Source organism: Arvicanthis niloticus, chromosome 2 (genome assembly GCF_011762505.2).
Source record: "Arvicanthis niloticus isolate mArvNil1 chromosome 2, mArvNil1.pat.X, whole genome shotgun sequence".
Taxonomy (NCBI): domain Eukaryota; kingdom Metazoa; phylum Chordata; class Mammalia; order Rodentia; family Muridae; genus Arvicanthis; species Arvicanthis niloticus.
In genome coordinates, this window is record NC_047659.1 from 3,729,592 (window position 1) to 3,741,168 (window position 11,577).

Genomic DNA, 11,577 nt, shown 5'->3' on the forward strand with positions numbered 1-11,577 from the left:
ATTCATGCCACAGGCTATAGTTTTCTTTTAGAGGAATCAAAAGAGCTTGTGACCCCATCTCACTCCTATCTGAACTTCAAGTTCTGTGTCGAATATCCAATCAGCAAAATGCATTTGGACATGAGGATAGCCTGGAGTTGTAGCCTCCTGTGATATGTGGAAATCTAGGGTCAACAGAGAGGGCCCAAGATAGTCAGCTGAGAACTGGGCATAATGATTACCTCTTGTTCAAATCCTTGTTAATATAATGTGCCAGGATTCCCCGGAGTTCATCTCTCTCGTTCTTCATTCTTTCAAGGTCCCTTTTGAGCTTCTCCAACCTCTTCACTCTCTGCTCCTGCTCACTGATGGTGTAGGTTTGGGAGGACTCTTTCCCAACAGACCCTTCAGGTAGAGAAACACAAGGAAATTTGTAGGGAAAATACGACAGGAAAAGGAGAAACCATACTTACTCCCACAGAGAAGCCTGAGGAAGAGGGAATTCTAGAGACACAGTGAATTCCTGAAAGAGCAGGAAAGCTATCTTCAAGCTGGACTCCTCACCTATGTCCCTGCTCCCAACCACCATCACTAAACATATGGCTCAGTCCCTACTGCAGTCCCACTAACCCTGATGTGCTTAAGCTTTCCCAGTCAAGAAGAAATTGAGGGCATTGTCAGTTTATATCTGAAGATGTAGTCTGTACTGCTTAGCACAAAATAGATTGACCATAAACACCAGCACCAAAAATCTCTCACAAGCCAACACCTATCCTTGCTTCTTAAATGCATGATGAAAAACCACACACTACTACACTTATCCCAGACTGTAATTCAGCCCACATCATGTGTGTTCCAGACACATGTATACTTGTCAAGTATCCCTTGAAACTTGACAAGGGGATTATCCCTCTCTGTTCTTGGCATCACATATTCATGTAACCTACAGGAATCTATTGAGGATGAAATGCTTCAGCACTCTATCCTGAGAGCAAGGCTTTGTTATTCTCACAGAACTCTCTCCTGGCATCCTTTGCCTCTCAGCAGGAAATTCATATCTCTCAGCAAAGCAACTGAAGGCTTGTCAATTCCTGGATCTCTGCGAAAGTAATCATCAGAAATTCTGGACTCTGGGTCTGCCATTAAGAAATTTTGAGGCTCCAGATGCTAAGCCCTTCTCCTGTAAGGACCTGCTCAAGCGCCCTTCCTCCAGGAAGCTTCCCCATGCACTGCCCAGGACTCACTGTGTCTTCCCCAGAGCCATCTCCTTCTTCCTGCTTTACAGAATGCCTTCTGCCTAGGTCTGGTCTCTGGTTGTATTGTATTGTCCCTACGAAACAGCCTGAGCAGCATGGACAACATGACTGCTTGTGAACCCAGAGGCTCTGACAGAATACCCCACAGGCAGTTGGTGTCACCACAACACTGGTGACATCACAGAAGATTCTAGGGTTCTCCTGGATACAAGAGATTGTCCAGGGAAGTGACTAATGATGATGTCACTGGAAACTGCCATGGCCTACCTGCTGACCAGCTTGCCCCACATTGACCAGTTTCTGAGGTGCCCTATCCTGGAGTCTCTCTTTGGACTCAGGGGATACCCCCTGGAAACTTTTCCTTTTAAAGCTAGAGATTTCTCTCTGCTTCATTACAAGTCAAGCACTTTGGATGGGAGAGTTGGTTCAGGCCTTGGCATGGGCAGCTCATCTTTGTTAGTACCTTAAGGTCTAGGGTCCTTGCTTGAGGGAGATTCTTCTCCATGATAAATCTACCCTTAGGTTCCGTTCATGTACTACAGTCCACTTCCCCAGGGTGTCCTGTTTCCCAGAGGCAACAATGGTTCTCCTGCACCTTTAATCTTATGCAAATTGGATTATATCTTCTTATTGTGCACATGCCTTGAGGGGAGACATTGCTTTAATATATACAGACATGTGTTTCCACAATCCCATTTTTGAAATGTAAACTCCCTTGTTCATGGCAATATAGGAAGGAGTTTACATCCAGGGGAATAGCCAATTGTAAAGTTTATGTCTCTTCTTCAAAAGAGAAAACCCCACTATCTCCCTTTCTCCATTACAACCAGACATAGTAGGCATCTTGAGCAAAGGTCAACAGGGACATTGGATTGCTGCTCTGTAGTTCCATTAGCCATCACTTCTCCAATATCTACCTTTCTGAGTTCCAGTGAGAACTCAAGAGTTCACTGAGATCCAGTGAAACCTCCATTTAAATGTGTCCAGTAGTTCAGGAAGGACTGTGTTTGGCACTGTCATCTGTGGCTTCTGCCTTCTGAATCTATGGTACAATGTGACCTAACCTCTCAGGTGTAAGAGTGAAAAAATCATGTAAGTCCTTTCCAAATTGTTTGTGTTGTCCTGGGCTACTTCCTTCAGCCAGGTAGTATCACTATGACAATGATCAAAGGCGGCAATTCTGCAGAGAAACAGCAGTGGATTTATTAGGTAAAATGAAAAGGATTTGGAATAATAGTCAATCCTAGTATAGAAATGAATTTCATTATGTGCTTGTGGTTTTATGAGAACAGCAGGAATAGCAGGGTGATTTCAATAAATGAAAGTATGAATTTCATTGTATAGTCTTACTCTTTGCATATATATATATAATTTAATTTTGCAAAGATAGGTTTATTAAGACCAAAAATAAAACAATGAAACAGGGAAAAACATCCAGGACAGAAATAAACATGAATTCTCCTGCTGGGTGTGGCTGCTCCTCTCTAAACTCAGCTTTGGCTCCATACTGAATCCAGACCAGCACTTGCTAAACTCAAGCCAATTAAACAAAAGCCATCAGTTACAAACCAAATGACAACCATTTTCTGGAGTTAATTACCATTACAAGGTTAATTACCATTACTTAGTGTGATTCCAATATATCACTTAAAGCTATTCACTGGACAAATGCACAACCTGAACCAACATAAAAAAGCACTATACTTGAAATATTAATAGTTAGTGGCAAAGTTTTCCTAATAGAAGGGGTCTTTTTATTTTTTATTTATTTATTATTTATTTATTTATTTATTTATTTATTTATTTGGTTTTTTTCTGAGAAAGGGTTTCTCTGTGTAGCCCTGGCTGTCCTGGAATTCACTTTGTAGACCAGGCTGGCCTTGAACTCAGAAATCAGCCTGCCTCTGCCTCCCAGTGCTGGGATTAAAGGCATGGGCTACCACCGCCCAGGGAGGGGTCTTTTTATAACCATTGTAACTACTTTGTTTTTCTCAATGGGTTACCATTGTAACTACTTTGTTTTTCTCAAGCACACTCCGTACTGGTACCCAGGTTACTGACTTCACATACAACCTCTACCAACAGTAAAAGTTAAAAGCAACATCAGGTTAAAGCATACCTTTACAATACTTGTAAATCACAGGTGGACGTAATTTTCCCCCATCCTCCTTTGCTTTGACAAATATATAAGGTTTGTTACAAAAATAATGCAAAAATGTTGAAACCAATCTACTATAACTCAGAAATCTGATCAACTCTTTCCCAGTATCCAAAGTCAAGATAAAAAAAGATAAAAAAGGCAGGCCTTAACTTACTCCTGGTTCTGGCCATATCATTTCTATAATTCACATGTTCCAAAATACACTAACTTCCAGTCAGCATCTCCATTAGTTCATAGTCCAGCACTGACTCTCTTGGGGAGGCAAACCTGTCACTTCAATGTCAATCTCACTGAGGACAGCAGCCACCTCCTGAGCCAGCCTGCAGCACGCACAACTTAACCTTTAGTACAGTCCTAGCTTTTCAGAACAGGTCCAGAGGGGAGAACACTACTTCCTCCTCTTCCCACCTTGGCGCAGCACTCCTGTCTTCTTGCACCCTGACTCAGGCGGCCTGGAATGCTTCTTGCCTCCCAGGCCTCCTTTCCTTTTCTCTCCCTGACCCAGCAGGCAAGCTGCCATTTCTCTTGCAGAAAGGTCCTGGCCGGCCCCCTTTTCTCTTGCATTTCTGGCTCATCTTCCTCCTCTTGGCACGCTCCTCTTGGACCTCTTCCCTCATCTGCTTGTTGGTGGCACTTGTCACGTTCAGCTGAGGTTTATTACTGTTCATGATTCGAAGTAGCTCCCACTGGTTCTTTTTCTTGGCTGGGAAGTACCCAAAGGGGGGCTGAAACTTCCTCTTCTTGCCAGAGGGTCGGGGTGATTTCTCCTTGGGGAGGCGCTCCTGGAAGCTTCCCACTGAAGCTCCTCCTTACTCTGGTGTCCCTTAGGGTGCAGCCCAGCTGAGCTGGGCATCTGCATCTTGTGCTCACAGGCCAGGTTCTACAGAACGTTCATCTCTTTCTTGGCCATGCGTTCTTTGTTGGCCTGAATCCTCTTGGTGAACTGGTCTTCCATGGGGTTGGCACTCCTGGGCACCTTGATGAGCCATTCCTTAGTGTCATCCTGTGCGTGCTTGTAGCCCCAAGACACCCCCACTGTCCACTCACCTCATCCCACATGAGGTTGGTCTTCTTTTTGGGACGGATGGGATGCCCTTAAGGCCAGCGGGTGAGGGGCAGTGGCCAGGGCAACAACTTCTCGCAGGGCAGGCATGTGGCAGGCTCCAGCAAGCGCAGTACCACCGCCTCCTCCATGTGCTCCATGGTCTGCAGCTGCCAGCAGCTGGTTGATGAGAAGCTGCATGTTGTCCCACGCCAGGGCCCGCAGCTCAGCCTCCAGCGAAGGCCTGGCCTGGCGCAGCACTGTTGGGGGATTGTGGTCCTAAGCCAGCAAGTTGCCCAGGTCGAATTCCAGCTCTAGCTCCTTGTGCACCTTGATGAGCTGCAGCTTCTCTGCCTCCTCTTGCTCTGCCTTGGCCAGCAGCTCCTCCACTCTCTTGCCATCCATGGCTCTTGATGCACACCTCTGTACCCTCACTTTGGGGCAACAGCAGAATGTGTCCCTACTACAGCAATACTCTGTTTTATATTTCTGAAAGAGATGAATTAATGATCAGAAAGTTTAGAGAAAGCTATTTAACTATCTAGTGAACTCCTGCAGACACGATCTGCTTTCCAACAAATTATACCTTTCTGTACACCGTGTTTTGTGCCAGTCAGCAATTCAAAAAAAATTTGTGTTGAACAATTTGTTGTTTCCACAGGGAATAACAAGAAATAAAAATTTTAAAGACTCAAATGAAGACCACAGAGTGTTTCCTATCATGTTCTTTTTGAACTGCTTGCCTATTTAAGTCTTTTTTTTTTTCATAGCTCCAAGTGTGCTGGAGGAGAAGCTTCCACTGCTGTCAGATGTTCAGGCTCTCCTCCTCATTGCACACAGAATCATCCCCACAGTACCCACAGTTGCCAGTGTCTAAGGATGAGTTCTCTTGTCACCTGACATAAATCATTCTTCTATCCAATATCTTTCTAATCACGCCACCCAGAAAGAAAATGGCTCTGTAATTCGTGGATTTTAAAACAGCCTGAGTGAACCAGCAAGAAGAGTTTTCTGGCTAAACTTTACATTACAGCAAGTAAGAGAGCTAAATGGAAAGATGAAAATAATTTTGTTTTATGGCGTATATGCTTGTGACTTTTAGAATTGCACATTGAATATTTTCAAACGGTAACTGTTTGGCACCAAAAATTCCTGCCACCTTTTAAATGATGTAGCAAGAAACATTGCTATTGATCTAAAGTGAGACAACTGATTCTTTACACTAAACAGTTTATTTGGTTTAAGCAGTGAGTCACTGATTACATGTTGACTCTCTAGTAATCTACCTATAAAATGCTTACAAAACTGCTATTATACAGGCCCTCATGACTTTTGCTTTCAAACTCAGAAGCACAGGTATTAGAAAGGACCCAAAGGCTCTAGGGATATTCTGGTCCAGTTGATTCATAGAAATGCAGGACCCAGGGTTTTCAGGGACCCATGGAGGTTATACAGCTAAGCACTGATAATTGGTCAAGTCACTTCAATTGTACTATAGAGCTTCAGCTACAGGCACCTGAGCACAGAGATCAGCAGATTAGAAAAGAGTGCCCTTCCCAACACTACCTTTTATCGGCATTATTTTACCAAGTAACTGTCATCTCCCAGGTTCTGCTGAGGCTTCATTTTCCACAGTTGTTCTGGGTTTGTAATATCTTTACTGACCCCCATGAATGCTATAAGATAGTGTGGCCTCAGCCACCTAAAGAAAGAAAATGGAAGTCTGTTCCCTTTATGATACTATTCTTTTGTTGTTGGTTTGTATTTGAGACAGGGCTTCTCTTCTCTGTGTATCCCTGGCTGTCCTGGACCTTGCTCTGTAGACCAGGCTGGCTTCAGCGTCAGAGATATGTCTGTGTATCGCTCTCAAGTGCTGGGACTAAAGGCATACACCACCATTGTCCAAAAACAATACTTTTGTTTGATGGAACAATGTAAAGTACTTACTCAGTTGAGAACCAGAATAGAAAAACTCAATTAAAATTCAAATAGTAAATAAGCTACACGTTTAACTAGCCTTCAACCAGTTCACTAATGTCAATTATTCGTTCAATGAGTGACCTGTTACTTATATGAAACATATAGGATTGCCTGTTTCTCTTTTCTACAGGAAGATTTTACTCCAAGTTCTCAATTAGACAAAAGCCTGCTCCCCTTAAAGATAAATGGAATTAGGATTGCATTTTTCACTTTTGGCATTGATTCTATCATCAAGGCTTGAGGAAGTTGATAGAGAACTTCAGGAAGATAATGTTTCCTAGGCTTCCACGTTAATGATGGAATCTGTAACAAAAATGATCTGCTTTTTGTGCTGAAACATTCCTGAAGGTAGGAAATAGAAAAGATACACTCATGAAGCTGAATCCCATTACTTACTTCAAGGTACAAATGGCTGCACTGCCAGAGTGTCCTTTGGACAAGCCCTGTTGGTAAAAGTGGCTGGTCATCTATTTCCGATGGGTATGAAGTTGTGTTCAGTCACTGACAAGCCCACTTTCTCAGTCAACCCTGCAGAGGGGAGATTGTTAAAAAATTTTCCCAAACCAAGAAAATTATTCCTTAAGAGCTTCATGGAGCCTGATCCAGTCTTGGCTTTGCACATCTTATGCATGTCAAACAGGAGGTCATAGACTCCATCATTTTTAATGAGCTGTAATTCACTTCTAGAAGGTTATACCTCCAATCTGCACCTTGGCCAATGAAAGAAAAACAAGTTAGGCACACAACAGGTAGGTTGTTGGAAAATATTCCAAATACTTTGGGATTTTGGACCACCTGTGATGCCTTATTGAATGGAAAGTTAATTTCAGGAGTAGATTATAATACTTAGAATGTTTCCAAGTTCTAAAGGTCAGCTTTTTCCCTGACAACAGTATTGTGTATTTTCTTACTAAGGTGCTCTGGGAATTCCAGAGTTCCCTATCTTGGATCATTCAGGAGGAGACTATAGGTTGATCATCCATCATATGAAAACTCACAGTGTTGAAATTCTCCAAAGTACAAAACAGGAGTCTCTTCATGGAAACACAAGTGGACCTCACATGAGGATTTGCACAGAAATTTCAGGCATAGTAAATATATTCTAATTGTACATTTCTATAGTAGCTTCTCAATATATAGTCCATGCTGACTTGGAACTTTCTAGGGATAGCAGACCTCCAACTCAGAGATCCACTTGTCTCTGCATCCCAAGCGCTGGGATTAAAAGAGTGTACCACCACATCTGACAGTAAGTCATAATATGTATATTAAATTATCTTCAGGCTAAGCATATTTATATAAAGTGTAAGCAAAGCCTGTATGAGCTTCCTGTATAAACTTTTATCTTATCTGCAAGGTCTCTTATTTTGATTATATAAATTATTACATTTGTATGTTACATATGTGGACTTTAAAAAACCCTACCACACAAAATATTTGTGGTTCTAAGTGCTGATTTGGAATGTAAGATCCACAAATCTGTTTTGATTGTCCCATGTAACAGCCATCCTCTGGTTATAGAAAAAAGCAAATGACACAGGCCTGGCCATCAAGAGTTAACTCCTGTGATCACACTGAGTTGCTTAGGGATGGCAGCCAAATCTAGTTGGTAAGTTACAGTCCTCTTCTGATATCATCTCCAGTGGAAGAGAATAAACTGATACCCTTAACATGTTTGCTAAGTTAGAACGCTACCCATGTAAGACAAAAGATGTCTTCATGTGAACACAACAAAGCAAACACAGAAAAGCCAAACAAGAAATAAAGAAGGGCAGTGAGAAATCCTGCTGGCAATAGTTTAAGCACCGGGAGCCAGGTCACTTCTCACTCAGTTACATAGTTAATACCTTCCTCTTTTTTGTTTGACTGACTGCTTGTGTTGAGTTGTGTATTGACCATTGCCATTGAAAGACTTCTGGGTAAAATCTATGCCATTCAACAAGTTCTTAGAAGGCTGATTATTACATAGGCATTAAAGAGGAGAAAGAGAATGAGAGTTCAAGCCTACCTGTGAGATGCTTACAGTCTGTCTTCAGGATATATTACTCCATGCCATTTGCTGACTTTAAACAATATTATAAAGTGAGTGGTTTGGCATGAGGTACCTAGGAATAGAGTAGCATGCATTGTACTAAAGTATAAGAAACAGTTTACTCTAAGTTTAGAGTGTATTTTAAGTCTGGTGGTTCAAGCTGGTTCAAGCTGGCAGACAGTAATGCATAAATATATAGGTGTTCACTGTTAATTTCTTAACCAAACTGAACAATGATGGGAGACACAGGAAATACAAAGTCAAATGATATGTCTGTTCTCAAAAACATTTTGGTGCAGGACAGGCAAACAGTCCAGCAAGAACTGTGTGGTAATGCCATGCATCTTAAAGGATGACACTTTAGAGACAGGTGGGGACCTGCAGCGAGTTGTGGTGCTTGCTGACAGACAGCCACTGCCTAGAGATTGTGGGTGGAAGGCCAGAGTGGCCCAGAAGAGATGCCCAGCCATATGTCTGCATGGTACCATGCTGAGGGACATCACTAAGGAAAAGAACCCATGTCAGTAAGGGTGATTGTTGACTGTGTGCCCCAAACTGAGAAACCAAAGTACCAGTTAAATGAAACATGCCTTCTTTCACCAGACATTAGCTAAACCTATAAATGAACTTCTACAGGAGAGAAGGTTTCATCAGTCTTCACAGCAAACCCAGCAGGAAACATCATAGTGCAGAGATGTCAAGAATTCCCAGAGTTGAACCAACACGCACCAGCCTCCTTCCAAGGTAAACAGTGAATTCTGTTTTGCTGGAATAGGATGGCTGGCTTGCTGTTGCTACTAAATGTTGACACAGCCACACAGACTCATGTGTATGGCCAGGAGTTTAGATTCCAAGAAACCCAATGACTGGAATGCATAGTGGTTTGCAGCACATGTCTCATGAGTGTTTCAAATGTATTTTTGCTTTGTCACAATTAAGTATTGAAAGATGGGAAGCTGTTCACAGAAGTGCTGTTTCTTAAAGCGTTAATTCCCCATGTGCTTAATGTTAATATTAAATACATTGCCTTGATTTAATATCGAGATGTGGAAGCATGCCCCACCCCAAGGCAACAGTATAACCACATTTGAAGTGGACTTAAATTCCACCACCATGGTTGGGTGTGATCCAGTGCAGCTCATACACCACACAAGGAAAGACAAATGTCCAGGCAAGTGCTGGATAGATGGCTTATCCATTTGAGACTTTGTTTCTTAGAAGATCTAAAAAGTGACATTAAGAATCCTCCATCTCGGGTGCTGGAGAGATAGCTCAGCAGGTAAGAGCACTGACTGTTCTTCCAGAGGACCCAGGTTCAATTCCCAGCATCCACATGTCAACTTACAACCATCTATAACTACATGATCTGGCACTTTCACAGACATACATGCAGGCAAAACACCAATGCACATAAGATAAAAATAAAAAAAAAAATCCTCCATCACTTCTGCTCCAGGTGTAATCCATTGACCTCTTCTGGCCTTGGGAGAATTGTATGCATGTAGTGTACAGACATATAGCAGGAAAAACACCCATACACATAAATGAAATAATGTAAAAACAGAAACAACGCCCTAACCAAATTGAAAAATATCATCAAATACATTGTCCAGGCCAAGAGAACAAAATTCATCATCAGTAGAACAACACCAATACCAAAACAAAACAAACAAACAAACAAACAAAAATCCTAACATCTGCAAAATGATCTTGGAATTCATGATCTCTGCTTTGCAGTTATAAGTGATGCTACCATTCAAGGAAATAAAAGGCACACAACTCTGTGGTTACTAATTTCTTTGATATTCCCTTAGTGAATTTTATTTCTTAGGATGAGCATCCATGGAGTAGTGCATTTTAACATAGCTGAATTTATGACCACAAAGATACAGCATGGATATATTTTTCATCATGAAGTTAGTTCGACAGATTTTGACACACTAAGCACAACAAAAGCACTATTCTCTGTGTAGCTGTGACTGTTTGGGAATGAATAATGAAGACTAAGCCACATTACACTTGAAGAGGTCCATTCCTACCTTATACTTCTAGTGTTACAAGACTGTGAACCACACATGAATACAGAAGGTTCTTATGAGATAAAAATTAGAGATTATGTTTTTATTCATAAGAATACATTACTTTTATTCAATACAAGCTTAAAGTAGGAGAGTCAAAGTATGTAGTACATAGCCTTAACAAAACAGCAAATTAATTATAGTAACAAAAACAAATAAATGACAAAACTTCAAATGAAAAGCAAGAAAATCATATACTCAAGGAAATCAAAAGTAACCAAAACCAAAACACAGTTCTTAAGCTAAGCAGCATTCTCTTGCTGTAGATTTTGCAACAGAGACCTACAGTCTGTTGATGGCCTTAGAAATATAGTGCAAAGGCTGTGACTAATGGTAATAATGTCTTCAAGATGAATGTAGCTATGCCCCAATTGGGGTGGGGTGCTGTTGGACAAGTCCTTGCAAGGCAAAGCAGGAGTCATGTTACAGACAATACCTCAAAGTCTTTAAACTTCGCTTGACTTATCTCCATGAAATTATTCAGGATGACCCATGAGGACAAGCAAAATTTGCATTCTCAGGCCCCTCCAGGATGACCAGCAGATCTTAATGACCCTCAGCACTTCTCTGAAGCCTTCCAAACATGCACTCTTGCTGAACCAGAAGCTAGACAAAATAAAGGTCTTTATGATATATAGTTACCCAAAGAAAGGAAGAAAATTCAGCCCAAGATTTCTATGGTTATAGGGATGAGATGCAATGGTGGTTCACTTGCTTTGCACAATCAGTACTCCTGATGAAGAATTGTGTCTCTGGGATACCTGGACCTATTCTGTGCCCTGTTTGAGTTTCTGTTGGAGTATTTCAGACATAGGGGAGCAAGACATAAAGACCTGGTGAGGACCTGTCATGTCAGCTATCCAGCAAACACCAGGCTTATTCAGCAGGACAATCCAGTATGACCTTTGAGCTAAGGTCTTTCCTTGTATCCCCAAAGAAGCAGTGCCACAGAGCATCTGGGCCTAAAATTTTTTCTCAGATTTAATAAACAGCTTACAAGTTAATTGTGAACTACACACTGTGCTGGAGCTAAAATAAAACACATTTCT

General features: G+C 41.6%; 1 protein-coding gene across 1 annotated transcript in view; it reads right to left on the minus strand.

Annotated features, from left to right (window-relative positions):
- LOC117702805 (uncharacterized) overlaps positions 1-4,639 on the minus strand; it is a 33,142-nt gene extending 28,503 nt beyond the window's left edge. Inside the window, exons 1-3 of the mRNA XM_076928212.1 lie at positions 4,576-4,639; positions 1,224-1,364; positions 222-384 (exon numbers count right to left, since the gene is read on the minus strand). Coding sequence (XP_076784327.1) covers positions 222-384; positions 1,224-1,364; positions 4,576-4,639 — 368 coding nt within the window. The remainder of the gene's footprint in view (positions 1-221; positions 385-1,223; positions 1,365-4,575) is intronic.
- Between the last annotated feature and the right edge of the window lie 6,938 nt (positions 4,640-11,577).